The sequence below is a fragment of the Ictidomys tridecemlineatus genome, chromosome 4, assembly GCF_052094955.1.
Source record: "Ictidomys tridecemlineatus isolate mIctTri1 chromosome 4, mIctTri1.hap1, whole genome shotgun sequence".
Taxonomy (NCBI): domain Eukaryota; kingdom Metazoa; phylum Chordata; class Mammalia; order Rodentia; family Sciuridae; genus Ictidomys; species Ictidomys tridecemlineatus.
In genome coordinates, this window is record NC_135480.1 from 40,673,865 (window position 1) to 40,689,095 (window position 15,231).

The 15,231-nt window shown below is 32.0% G+C and overlaps 1 protein-coding gene across 6 annotated transcripts in view; it reads right to left on the bottom strand.

Annotated features, from left to right (window-relative positions):
* Positions 1–15,231, bottom strand: part of Ano5 (anoctamin 5) — an 86,612-nt gene that overhangs the window by 19,983 nt on the left and 51,398 nt on the right. For 5 of the 6 annotated variants that reach the window (XR_002485155.3, XM_040284600.2, XM_078046342.1 and 2 more), the window contains 5 exons: positions 11,302–11,453; positions 8,015–8,089; positions 6,378–6,600; positions 4,494–4,663; positions 3,753–3,850 (listed from right to left, as the gene is read on the bottom strand). Coding sequence is in view for 5 of the 6 variants with exons in the window: in XM_040284600.2 (XP_040140534.2) it covers positions 3,753–3,850; positions 4,494–4,663; positions 6,378–6,600; positions 8,015–8,089; positions 11,302–11,453 (718 nt within the window). In the remaining variant the exon portion in view is untranslated. The remainder of the gene's footprint in view (positions 1–3,752; positions 3,851–4,493; positions 4,664–6,377; positions 6,601–8,014; positions 8,090–11,301; positions 11,454–15,231) is intronic. The other variant, XM_078046340.1, reaches the window with a different exon arrangement.

A 15,231-nucleotide genomic window follows, 5' to 3' on the forward strand; every position in this document is an offset into this window, starting at 1 on the left:
GCTGCAATCCTGTAATCCCAGTGATAAGAGGGGCTAAAACAAGAGGATTGCAAGTTTGAGGCCAGACTCAGCAACTTAGTGAGATTCTCAGTAATTTAGTAAAAACTTGTCTCATAATAAAAAAAAAAAAACAAAAAGGACTGGAGATGTGGTTTAGCAGTAAAGCAACCTGGATTCAATCTACGAGAACAGCAACAACAACAACAAAAATCTACCATGCAAAGGATATCCTGCTAAAACAAAGGATTATCTAGCCCTAACTGAAAATAGTGCTGAAACTGAGAAAGTATGGATACTATTAAAAAATAAAAAGATAAAATTTTTGTTAGGATAAAATATTTTCAACACATTTAACCAAGAAAGAATGAAATAAACAATGGCAACTAAATATTTAAAAATTCAGAAACCAGAATTTCTGAAGTATTCCTACAGATCAGTTAGGGGGAAAAAGTAGGAAAATATTTAAAACAACATAAATAAGTATTTCATTGAAAAGGAAACACACATGGCCAAGAATTTCTTTCATATTATTAATTGGGGAAAAGCAAAAAAAAAAAAAAAAAAACCCAGAATGAGATATCATTTATACTTCCCCATGTTGACAAAAATAAATAAGACATTATGAAGTATTGTAGCAATTGAGGATTAAAATTAACATTTATATATTGCTTATATACAAACTGAAAAACAAAGAGACAAAGGAAGGATGAGAGGGAACAGAAAAATTGAGATTTTTTGAGACAATTGTAAACAAATGCACACTGAAAAGGAGACTATCAGGTTCAATAAAAAAGCTTGTGAGAAATTCCAGAAACTCTTCCCTGTCCTTGACTCCATTCAAACTCCTCAATCCCCACAGCAGCAATGATTATCTTAAATTCTGTAGTAATCACTTCCCTTGCTTTCTCAAAACGTTTTATCATCTATGATATGTTGCATGTTGATCTTTAAGTGCAAGTTAAAGTTAATATGGAATTTAGTATTTTGCATGTAGATGCTTAATTATTTCAACATAGCTGAAAAACTTTCTTTACTCAATTTTTGCAACTCTTCAAAAATAAAATGACTGTATTTGTGTAGATCAAAAATTTCTGCACACTCTACAATCTCTATTCTTGTGATTCATGCTCTCTTCCATTGATTCATTCCTTCACCAATTCCACACTGCTTTGATTAATGAAATTTTATAGCAAATTTTTAAAAAGTGAGTAGAATAATTCCCCCAACTTTATTCTTCTATATCACATTTTTTAGCTATTCTAATTTCTTGGTCTTCTATAAAAACTTTAGAATGTGCTTGTCTATACTTACAAAACCCCTGTTGATATTTTGATTAAAATAATATAAGTGTATATAGCAATTTGGAAGTACTGACATTTTTACCATGTTATGTCTTTGAATCCATAAACAGGCTATTTCTCTGCTTTTACAATATTTTTTCTTTCTTTCATCAGGATTATGTATTTTTCAGCATACAAATCTTTAGGTTCAAAGAAAATATTGCAGTTTTTGGAACAACAATTTCTGTGCTAACCAATGTTTCTTGCATCCCAATTTTTTCTATGTTTCTTTCTGTTCATCTATATGTTTTAATAGTTCTTTCCATGAAGGTCTATGAATGCTAAACTCTCCTAGTATTTTAATATGTCTAAAAATGGCATCATTTCATCTGCATTTTAAAGAATAGCAAACCTTGTTCCAGAAAACTACAATGAACATTATTTTCACTTGTAAACTTAAAAATATTGTCTTTTACATCTAATGCTATCAAGAAGAAATCTGTTGATAGTGTAATGACACTTGTTTGAAAGTATTTTATTTTTGAATAGATTTCAAGACTATCTTTAAATATTCTAATATATTCTATAATAAATCTGGATGAGAATTTAATTCTAGTGATCTTGAATAATTTTCAGAATGCATTTCTAAAATTCATGTTTTTTTCATATTTGAATTATGTTCAGCTATTACACTTATTCCACTTATTCAAAGAGTTTTTCCCTATACCACTTACCTAAATTATCTTTTACTGGAACTACTGGTAGATTAAGATGAAAGCGTCTTAATCCTACAGATAATACTTTTAGCTATTTGGCATGCCAGGGATCAGATCCAGAGCCTTATGCATGCTAGGTAAGCATTCTACTGTTGAGCTACACACTTAGTCCTGTAATTTTTTGAAAACCTCATCTTGCACTGTACAATGTCAGAATTTCTTTGTAAAATTCAGTAATTTATTCTTAAATCATGTTCAGTCTGGAATTATACTCTGGAATTGTCACATCTATTGTATTTGTTATTTAAAGTATCCTTTCCCACTTATATGTAATTGACTCCCTTTCACATTTAGTTTTTCTTATTTCAGTTTTTATTCAATTACTTTCTGATTCTTTTTAATGACAGTGTCACTTCCCTTTATGTTTTTAATATAATCAATGTAACTTTTATGGGCATTGCTGGGAATTTCTAACTAAAACCATCAGCTAAACTAAGCTCATTTGCTAAAAAATTATTTTCTTCACAATATTTGTAGCATTAATAATTTGGTATTTTAAAAAATTCTTGTTTTTATTCCCTAATCTCTCTCTATCCTCCTCTGTGCATATTATAATCCCTCTTGTATTTGGTTCAGGAGCTAACTCTGTTCTGTCCTCTGGATTCTCAATCTAGAGCTATGATGCAAATAACAGGTTTGAGTTATTTTCTATAGGAATGTGGTGCTACAAATTATGAATCCAGAAGAGGGCTTGGCTGAAACCTATTACTGTTTAAAATTATGTTTATATTTATCCTTCATCAGCTCATGAAATAGAATCCTACTTGGCACTATGACTGTGGGTATCTTGGAGTAGAGGGAGATGAAGACAGTATTTTCAACCTTCCTTCAAAAATAAGAGAAAAAACTCAGTCCCTGGCTTTGAGTTTAGTTAACCTGACTAGTCCTCTGTTTATGAATGAGGCACTTTTATTCTACTTTATCCTGTAGGTGCTAAACTCTGACATTGTCATTTCCTAAGTAAGAACTCTGCAATGTAAGAAACATGATTTTATGATTCTTTATTTTTTTAATCCAAGAGAATAGTCACCTAATAATTGAAAACAACTGCCATTTGTTTTTCTCTTTTGATGATATATTCATTATTGCTCTTTTTGGATAAAAGAACAATTCTTTCACACATTGACCTGAAAGTTTTCTAGCATTTTACTCACAACCAATTTTTATGCCTAGATTGCATTAAACATGAATATATTTAACATGAAATAATAAGTAACATGCAGAATAATTTATAAATGATTAATATTTAGATTTCGCAGTGAAATATTAGGGGGAGATGATGATAATTACTTTTCCCTCAACTTCACTCATGCAAAAGAAATGCACATTTAAAACCCTGTGCTGTGCATAAAACATCACACTGTAGTCCATTAGTATGTAAAATTATTATTTGTCAATTGAAAAAAATTAAATTAAAAACTTTGTTTTTTTATTTAATTTTTTTAATTGACAAATAATAATTTTACATACTAATGGAATAAATTTATTTCTTTAAATAAATAATGAAATAAATAAAAAGGTTTTTATTTATTTTATTGCTTTAAAGTATCCTTTAGAATTGATTTTAAATGAAGGGTTTTTTTTTGATTAAATATTTTGTAACAAAGGCACCATGATAATAAAAATTTCCATTTTCTTCATGAGAAAATTGTTCATAGTTAATTAAATCACACAAAAACTTGTCAGTCATACATACGGATAAATGGCTTCTTTAATGTTTCCAAAGATCTGTTTCCCAGTCATTACAATGGTCATCTGTGTTGTCAATTCTATTAGACAGCCTCCAGGATCACACTAGTTGGAAACAAGTGGAGAGAAATAAATGAATGACAAAAAACAGAATTTTGTAAGAACTTAAAGAAACCCCAACCAGAAGATTAGAAACTCAAATGTTTGGTATGAAGGTCTATGAAGAAGGTAAAAGAAATATTAGTCCAATAATTTCAAGCACAGTTACAGATCAGTGCCAGGCTAACTGTATTACATTAATCTGTGAACTCTGTTAAAAACACAAATTTCTTTACCTAGTCCTAGAAAATTCTGAATCTTTATGCTTGGGTTAGGGTCAACCATTGTATTTTCCATGTGATTTGTATGTTCATCCAGGTTCAGAAACCACTGCTCTTGTCTAACTCTGTAGCCCACAGTAGGGCACTTTCTCCAAAAAAAGTAATAATTGGTCTTTTCTATGAAGCCTCAGGAATCAAGATCTTATTAAATTTTTATTTTATATTTCATTATCAAGCCATAAGAACTGTATAAATTCTTGTTCCAACAGACCTGAAAAGTCTAGAAAATGGCAGGATTCATATGTGTAGCGTTGGTTGTCAGACTTTTTTTGCAATTTGATAACATCTGAGTTAGTGCTAAACACAAGGAAAATTCTTAGTTAATGCTGAGTTAAGCCAGAGACTTCAACTTTAAAAAGAACTCTTACCTCTTCACTTCTCCACACGTTAAACAAATATGTGTATTTTCCAGGATAGCCCACAAACTTTCCTTTAAAGAAAGCTACATAGAAGCAGGATGAGTAATAATTTACAAACTGAAACAGGAACATTTTCAAAGTAAGACTGCTCTCATACTCCTGGTAAGTTCGAGGAATTTCTGGTAAGTAAAAAGGAACAGAAAAGTAAAGAAAAAGAAATAAAGAAAAGTCAAGATTTAATACAATTTCCTAATTGTCCTTAAAATATATACTCACTGGAATAAGTGAATGCCTAGTCATATTATTTTGAGAGCCAAATAAAATGCTCCCCACTCTGATCATGGCAGAATGATATTAGTAAAAATGATTTGTCTAGGCTTTCTGTTGAACCCTTTCTGTTAATATAATCACTGTGAAAGCCCAGAAAGCTCCATTTTTCACATTTCAAGGGTGAATACTTGTTGTGGGGGGGATCACATAGTCAGAATATGGAATTCAAATCCCTTTATGATTGAAGAACCATGGGGTTACTACCAGACCTGTAATCCTATAAACCTGCCAGAATTCTCTCCCTTTTCTATTTTCAATTAGAAAAGTTTAAACAAAGTGATTCTAATCAAGGGCAGAGATGTTTTCAACTGACCTGTGTTTCTTCTCAAGAATTAAAATGATGTATCAATTTTGAAAAAAATGTGATGGCAATTAATAACATAAATGGTACACATTTTTCCTCTCCTTTACTTAAAATGTATGATCATGGTTTGACATTCAACATATTCCAAAGTAAGAAGATATTAAATTCTCTTCATACTACCTGGAGTACCAGGAAGCACAGAAGTGTAAGAGAACATGTGGTTTTGAGCTAATAATTTCCCAATAGCACAGCTGACCCAGCCAAATCCATGACACTTTTAGGAATACTACAATAGTAACAAGTTATTCTAATGACACTGATAACTCCTCCATGATAGCAAAATTTGGTTGGCTTCCAAAAAATCTCTAATATGAATTCATTGATTTTTCTCAATGTAAAAAAGCTGTGACTTGATAGGTGCTTTTAAAAGCAGTTTATCTGCTATGGTTTTCTTGGTGTTGCTAGCAGAGAAAAGAAGTAAAATTGAAAGAGAATTCCAAATCTGAAGATTTGTGTAAGTAAAGCTACCTGGCATTGCTCATATCGGTGCTGGGTGAAGATTTTGTGGTCTTCTTGTCTGCATGGGACATGGCGCCAGTGCATATACAGGGTAAGGGGAGCATGATGAGATCCTGAGGTGAGTTCTAATCAGAGAAGATACACCTTGGGCTGTGTCTCAGATCTATCTCTAACTTGTTATGACAACTGCACTCTGTACTACCATCCTTGATTGAATCCTTTGCTTTACCCATGACCCACTTCACCTTCTCTAATGGTTTAGAAATTTAAAACACAAGCAAGAAAACAATTCAGGTTCTAAGAGTTGGCAACTGAAGAGAAAAGTACTAAATTTGAGATTTATTTTGGAGGAAATAATATTCTTTATCTCATGATATTTTCCCAAACCGAATATTTTCAAATAACCATATGCATGAAGTCAATTTTTCTTATATTGAGTGCATTGAGGATTTTAGTCAGGATTCAATTAGATCCATCAAGGGAGGATTAAAACAAGAATACTAAAAATTATCTAGAGTCTTAATTTTCTTCTTTGTCTTCTGTTCATCCTGCTTCCATTAAGATAGGCCTGAATGTAGCTATTAGCAGATTCTGAACTAGGAGGAGTGGATCTACTTAGAGATCAGAACTGCCTTAGAATGGTACTTGAGGAAATGAACTCCCTCAGAGATGATCCAAAATGGATGTGTAGCATTGGTAGGGACCTATTTTCAATCACAGTGATGATCTGGCTAGCTTACCCATTTTTGTAATCCAGGCAGATATCTTTTCATAAAAGAAATTCAAGATCAAGATGACAATAAAGTTCAAGCATGATCCTGAGAGTGATGTGGCTAACTGAGGAGTAAAGTAAACTTTAACATGCTGTAAGGTTGCCTCACTTTCCATGAAGCTAGCAAATGTAGCGAAGACGGACAGGCGGTACACAATCACTGCTACCATGCTGCTGACAACAAGAGCCATCTGGAGAAGGGAAGCAAAGCAAAGAATTAGTCATGCAGGTCTCTATCTGCAATACACACATTATCTCTTATGGCATTACATTCAGTTTAGCAATTGTCATATGAAAACCAAACCAGTCTTTCTTATGGATAGCAGGACACACACAGTTGCAAGGTAAAGAGTTAAAGGAAAATCACTGAATAGCAGATGGTTAAGGATAAAATAGGAAAAAAAAAATGTATTCACTCTCAGGCTTTTTCCCCTGACAGCATTTAGGAAACAACAACCAGAAGACCAAATCTGTTTTTTTATGGCCCTGCAGCTATTATTCCCCATCCTCCAACAAATGTAAAGGTTATAAGAAAAAATGAAGACAAATTTGTGCCAGAGATTATATGTGGCCTAAAAGTATGTGTATCTCCTTTAGAGAAAAAATTTGCTGATTCATGTTCTAAGTTGTAGTTGCAGAGATTCATCATAAATTTTGTACACGTGCTATTTTGTAAAAAAAAGATAGTCTTAATATCAATGGGTAGAGAACTTTTATTTTAAGCATTGAAGAAGAAACTCAAATTGAATGAGAACTAGTAAGCAGGATAGAATAATCTTTCTGGGACCATATTCCAAAATGTTTCTCAAAGAGCGTCCTGAATTGCCTCCTCTTCATTTACCACATTTCTACCATGGTTGTTGGAAATCTAAGAAAATAACATTTCTGTTAACTCTTTTAAGATAAAAAAAATTAGAACTTAAACAAGAACTGTTAAAGTTATAAATACAGTATATATGCATTGTTGACTACAGTCAACAACTGTTAATTTACTTATACTTCAATATACTAACCCCTCAGAAGGTAACGTCACCTCTTTTCCCAAATTAAAAAGGCTAACTGTTAAGAAGGCACAAATGTGGAAAGGTGAGGTAAGAAAATAGATTATGGTGATGGAGAAATCTGTCAGCTAAAAAATATGGGGAACAACTGACTTCCATACAATGGGATATACTAGTTATATTCTTTGAGTATAAAAATACTTATTTTTTTCAGCAAGAGAAATATATCATTTTATGTAGATATTTTAAATGTAGATAAAGATACATTAATGATTTTTATAAAACTAACCAGAGTTTATAATCAAAATATCTTTTGTTATTCTGGTCTGATTTCAAGTTATCACTTAATTATTGAATTATGAGATACAGAAGGTCAAACTGTAAGATAAAGTATCTCTTTATTCTCTTAGATCTTTCCACAAAGTCCAATTTTGAAAAATTTATGTTAATTACAATTTATTTTACATAAGAGATATAATCAAGATAAAAAGACCAGGAAGAGGAAGAGCAGGGGGGACTCCAGAGCCACCTCAGATGAAAATGTTGGGATAATCCTGAGGATACCTGTTAAAGAGAGGATAATGGTTGTTAAGGAAATGCTTACCCAGAATGTCACTGTGGCTCCTGATAAAAAGTACCATGGAATACGATTCCACAGAGGCATGTAAGGTTCCAATTCCTGCAATGTTGAAAAAAAATCATTGAAAATTTCAAAATCTGCCCTTGAAGTTGGTACTTCAAGCAGCATTGAAAATCACAGAGCATAATTAAAGTAGAACCCCACAAAAGGGCCCACAGTAAGGGACAAAATGGACACATATTAGCTGAGTTAGAGTTGTATTCAGGGCCTGATAGACAGAAAACAAGTCAAAACCTCAAGGGTGCTCTTAAGTGGACAAGATTTAATAAATTTATACTTTTATTCCCATTGAATTGAAATGAATGGCATTGCTCTATAATTGCTCTAGATGATATTAAATTTGGTGTGTTAATCATAGTGTAACTGTGTTCTTCCACAGAGTTTAGCAGATCAGATTTGCTACCTAGAGGTTTGAAAGTCATGGATAAAAGATTAATCACATAGGCTGACATTCTTAGCTATATTCAAAGGTAGGTATACTTTACTAAAGACATCTGCCATGTAGTAAAAAATAGTTGTCAGGGGCAGGATTGTGGCTCAGTGTAAAGTGCTTGAGACATTGGGTTTGATCCCCAGCACCATACAAAAATAAATAAATGAATACAAATAGTTGTCAAGAAAAATAGAAGATTTCACATTTTATGGATTTTCAGGATGGACTGAAGGCAAACAATTCTCAATGGCCTGAGCAGGCCAACCAAGGACACTACAGAAGTTTAGTGTCCCTGTGTGCATGTGTGATTTTTTTTGTGTTAATGTGTGTACATCTAGTGTGTGCACTCTAATGTGTGCATATTTGTAAGTGCACCTGTGTGTGCCCATGCAATTGTGTTGTTGTCAATGCAGAATTAAATGTAAGAATTTTGTTTGTGTGTAAACACCAAAAAATGTTCCACAAGTAAGAGAAAAAAAAAATCTGCCTCTTGATTTCAAAACCAAGTGAATGATTCACTGTGAATCAACACATATTGCTTTTCAACCAGTTCCAACTGTAAACATTCACTTCATCTTTTGTTGGTGATGGTATTAATTTTGGGAAAACTAAAAGAGTTGACTTTTTAAAAAAATAATATGAAATAGGAATGAATAAACATTATGTCTGTATCTTAATTTCAAACTACTACCCAACTTGCTCATGCATTTTCTGAGATGCATTTTATCCTTTATTCATTTACTAAACTTTTGTGATTTTTCAATGAAATATTATGTTTGGTGAATACTTGTATAGTGAAAAGAATTTTCAGTGTTATACTGAAAGAATAGCATCCTGAAAAGGTGAGAGAATTGTATGGAATAGGTTGTGTTTGAGACTTATTCTCTTTCAAACAGCAGATTATGGACAAATATATGACCAAAATTCTGGTCTGTGAATGCAAATCATCTTCCACTTTCCCATGAAAAAATGTTAGTGACTAAGAGTTGAATGACTCAGTCAAGTATATACAGCCTGTCAGGTACAGTGGCACAAACATGGAATCCCAGAACCAGGAGTTTTAGGCAGGAAGAAAAAATGTTCAATGCCAGCCTGAGCAACTTGGTCCCTTAACTTAGTCCCTGAGCAACTTAGACCCTATCTCAAAATAAAAATATAAAAGGAGTAGGGATGTAGCTCAATGGTAGAGCACCCTCCTGCTGAAAAAAAAATATAGCCTGTTTGCCAGTTAATGATTCTACAATTAAATTCCCTTACTGGCCATGCTCCTGAACACATTAATGCAATGATTTTACTACAATCAATTAAAAGGGACTATGTGAAGAAAATTCAGTCTAATGAACCATTCACTCATAAGCCTACTATCTTAATACTAACACTATTCTAATTTTTGCATATTAATTTGGTGTCATTTCTATTTCTATGTATTTATAGACAAAGCCCAAAATATACACATTGTTTTTCATTTTTCTTTTACTCACCAAGTATTAAAACTATGTACAATGTTACAATGGTTTGGGCTTGCTTTAAAACAACCTACTGGCATAAAGGTGTAATGAAAAGCATTGCATGAATTTAAAATGATTTAAGCTGTAGAGAAATGCAAATCAAAACCACACTAAAATTTCATCTTACTCCAATCAGAATAACAGAAAATAATAAATGTTGGCAAGATTGGGAGTAAAAAGGTACATTAGTACATTGTTGGTGGGACTGTAGACTATTACAATTCCCCTGGAAAGCAGTATGAAGAATTCTCAAAAAACTAGGGATAGACTCACCAAATGACCCAGCTATTCTACTCCTTGGTATCTTCCCAAAAGATCTAAAATCATAATACTACAGTAATATAGCCACCTCAGTGTTTATTACAGCACAATTTATAATAGTTAAATTATAAAATCAACCTGGGTGCCTGTCAATAGATGAATGGATTAAGAAATTATGCAGTTCTACTCAGTCATAAAGAAAAGGAAAAAAAATTATGGCATTTGCCAGTAAGTGGATGGATTTGGAGAATCTTATGATAAGTTAAATAAGCCAAATTCAGAAATTCAAAGGTCAAATGTGTTCTGTCAAATGCAGAATTAGAGTAAAATAAAGGAAAGGGGCTTGGGAAGGATAAGATAACAAAGATAAAGATTAGTAATGTAGAAGGAGATTGAAAGAGTAAAGGGATGGGTAAGGGCAAAGCAGAATGACTTTAAAAACTCATGTTATATGCATATATAAATATATCACAGGGAGCTTCATCTTTATACAATCAAATATAAATAAATAGATGAATGAAAGAAAGTCTAATAGAATAGAGGAAGAACACAGAAGGACAGGAATGAGAAGGGAGAGGAATAAAAAGGGGATCAGGAACTGAAATTGAACTTCAAGAATGTATTAGTTTGTCAGGATGACCCCAACTACTATGTATAACAATGAAGTGCTATACAAATGTAAAAAAAAAAATCATGTCTTGTAATGCATAAGTAAAATTTTAAAATTCAGGAAAGCTAATAAATTTAGGATTGTGATAAAAAAATTAATGAAGAACTAATAAAAATTAGAAAAATGTTTGAAAATGGGTAATAGTTCCACCCATTGGGTCAGTATAGTTTTCCTTCTATTTTTGTATGTTTCTGAAGATTTTCATAGATATATGGATATATTAATACATATGTACATATTACAAATAGAGAAGTTTACATGATTTATATTTTAGGAAATATATTAAAAGGAAATTAAAACATACATTATTATTTGAGAAGCAACCTAAAGCAGAGTGTTCATTGAGGTGAGCTGTCCGTTTCACAGTCTCCTAATGTACCTTTGTCACTGGGTTCATTTTCCTGTGTTTACACATAGCTTCAAATTCAGGTCTCAGTTGAAGCTGCTGCTGTTCCTCTTCAAAGTCCACTAAATCCCACTCATATTCCAATCTGGCCTGTCGCTGTTTCCAAAACTCCAAAAACAGTGTGACTATAGGTAAAGAAATATATTTTTTAAAACCCATAATAAAAGAAGAAACAAAATTAATAAGAAAATAATTTTCTCCCACTTCTTCATTATTTTGGCTGTAAGGTGGTTCATATTTTACAGGTGGCTATATTCTGTCATTGTTAGATTATGAAATTACCAATGATTAATGTTGACAAAATACTAAATAATAACATTCAAATAACTCATATACAAAAATTCAAGCTAATTTATTATTAGTTCAACAAAAAATTTTATTCAAGAATATTATGCTGTTTCTTCATTCATATAATTTTATGTAATATTTGAACTAAATATTTTAATGAACACTAAGATTTCTTTGAATGTGTTTTTTACTGAAATCCTTCAAGTTAACATACATTTTCTCAAGTTTAGGGAAATGTTACTTAAGAAGAATATTTAAGGAAAACATAAGAGCTATTTCCCAGTGTAGTGCAATCTTTCTCCCCCCCGCCTCTCTCTCTCTCTCTCTCTCACGCGCACACTCTAGCACACACGATTCCACATACTACAGTATATGTGTAACTTCAAATTTCAATGGAATAATAACATATTTATGGAAAAGTACATAAACAATTAATTATGCAATTAGAAGAATTTTCAGAAAACACACTCATTTATCAGCACAAATATATTTTAAAAAATAGAAAATGAGCAACACCACAGAAACTCTCATCATTCTGAATTTTCTGAAACAGAAGTAACTAGTACCTTAGCTTCTAAATCTTAACAGGATAGTTTCGCTGTCTTTGAACTTTTAAAAACTGGTGTCATACAACAAAAAATTTTGTTGAGTATGTCATCTTTTAAATTAAACCACAAATGTATTTATTTATTCTTGGCACAATGAACATTTGAGTTATTTATAGTTGTTAACTATTGAAAATGTTTCTTCTTTGAACATTCTAGGATATACCTTTTGGTGGGCATATATGTACCTTTTATGGAATATATATCTGGGAACAGAACACTGCAACAAAATCAGCTTGTTATTTTATCATTTAAGAAATATTTAACTTTTAAAGTTTCTTCTTACTCAATTTCTACCTTTTAAATAATAACTGTGGATTATGTCTGAATATTTTTAAAGCCCTAATTATATCTTTTCAAAGTATTACTATTCTCATTTAACTGCTCTCTCTGCCTCCAATATATGTCCTTTTCAATGCAAATATACCTATTGCCTGAATGCCAGTTTTTTGTTTGTTCATTTGCTCATATGTACATTTGCTTATATGCTCTTTTGCTGATTACAAAATATATTTTATTATGTCAAGAATGCTTAATATCATATCTACCATCTTAACTAATTTCAAGAGTACAATTCATTATTGTGAACCACAGGTTCAATGTTGTATATATCTCTAGAGCTTATTTATCTTTCTTAACTGAAACATTATGCCCATTGGTTACTGATTACTAACACTCAAATTCCTAATCTCTCAGTCCCTATCAACCACCACTGTATACTTTGATTCTATCAATTTGATTATTATAAATATTTCATAAGAATGGAATCATGCACTGCTTATCTTTCTGTCACTGTCTTATTTCACTGGAAAAAATGTACCTATGTTTCATCTATATTGTTAGATATTGTAGATTGCCCTTATTTTTCAAGGCTTAAAAATATTTGATTACATGTATATACAGCTAATTATAATCCATTTATCTATGGACATTTTGATTGTTTGCACATCTTGTAATTATGTTTCAATGAACATAGAAGTGGTAACATTTCTGCAAGATCCTGATTCAGCTATTTTGGGTAAATATCCAGAAGTAGGAATATTGACATATAGTAGTGTAATTTTTAACTTTTTGAGGAAACTTCATTGTATTTCTCACATTTACTGCAACATCTTGCAATCCTAAGAACAGTATGAAATGTTCCATATTCTTTGTTTTTACCCATGTATGTTTTATGTGTGTGTGTGTGTGTGTGTGTGTGTGTGTGTGTGTGTGTATATATATATATATACATATATATAAAATCCATCTTGAGAGGTGTGAGTTTATATCTCACTATGGTTTAGATTGTCACTTTCCTGACAACTGGTGACATTAGGCATTTTTTTCATATATGTGTTGGCCATTTGCATATCTTCTTTGGAGAACTTTTTATTCAAATCCTTAACCCATTTTTAATAAGGTTGCTGATGTCTTTATTTTTCTATGCAGGATTGAGTAAAGGATTTTTTAATACAGTTTGGATATTAAACTCTTATGAGATAAAAGTTTTGCAAATATTCTTCCATTCCACAGGTTTTGCTATCATTGTGTTTCCTTTTATCATAGAAGCTCCTTAATTTGATATAGACTTACTTGTTTATTTCTGAACATATTGCCTAGCATCTGGTGTCATGTCTATGAAAACATCGCTCACACCTGTGTCATGAAGCATTTCCCCTACACTTTATTCTAGGAGTTTTACAGGCTCTGATCTTATGTTTAGGTCTTAAACCCATTTTTATTTGATTGTTACTATGGTAGAGGGTTCAATTTCATTATATTACATGTGGATAGCTAGGATTCCCAACACCATTTGTTGATGGGATCTGGCTCACTATCACTTCTCCATTGTGTATTCTTGGAACAGATCCTAAAGACAGGTTGACTGTGTATGAGTAAACTTCGTGGAAATCAAATTTTCCATCAATTAACTACTGCAAAGTGTACTTCTATCATACCATATGTGACGAATCTATACTATTTTGACTGTCAATTTAAAAGAAAAACAGAGTAATTCATCTAGAAGAATAAGAGACCCAGAATAGCCAAAGCTATCCTGAGCAAAAAGAATGATGCTGGATCACAATCAGATCTCAAATTACACTAAGCAGTTACAGTAAAATTATTAGCATGGTATTGGCATCAAAATAGACATGAAGACCAGTGGAATAGAATAAAAGACACTGAGACCAATCCACATATATTCAGTCATCTGATGCTCAACAAACACGCTACAAATATATGTGAAAGAAAAAATAGACTTAAAAAAATGGAGCTGGGAAAACTGGATATACATGTGTAAAATGAAACCTGACCCTTATTTTTCACAATTCACAAAAATCAATTCAAAGTAGATCAAAGACTTGGGAATTTCTCCAGAAAATTTGCAAGCATAGAAGAAAACAGGACCAACACTCCAAAGGCATTAACTTTTTTTTTTTTTAACAAGACTCCTAAAGCACAAGGTGGGGGAAAGGAATCAAATGGAATGGCATCAAATTTTAAAAAGTTTCTGAGCAGCTGGGTATATAACTCAGTTGGTAGAGTGCTTGCCTTGCGTGCACAAGGCCCTAGGTTCAATACCCAGCACCATAAAAAAAAAAAAAAGTTTCTGCACAACAAAGGGAATGATTAAGAGCTTGAAGAGTAGGCCTACAGATTGGAAGGAAATCTTTGACAGCTGCTCTTCCAACTGGGGTAATATTCAGACTATATAAAGAACCCCCCCAAAACCACCAAAAAAAACCAACAACAATGACATCCATTAACCACTGCAAAGTGTACTTATGTAATTCATATACAAGAATAAGAGACCCAGAATAGCCAAAGCAATCCTGAGCAAAAAGAGTGACACCGGATCACAATCAGATCTCAAATTACACTACCCAGTTACAGTAACTAACCTAATTAACAAATGAGCAAAAGAATTAAACATACACTTCTCAAAAGAATAAATATAAATGCAATAAATTTATGAAAACTGTTCAACACCATGGAAATCAGGTAAATGTAAATCAGAACTGAGATT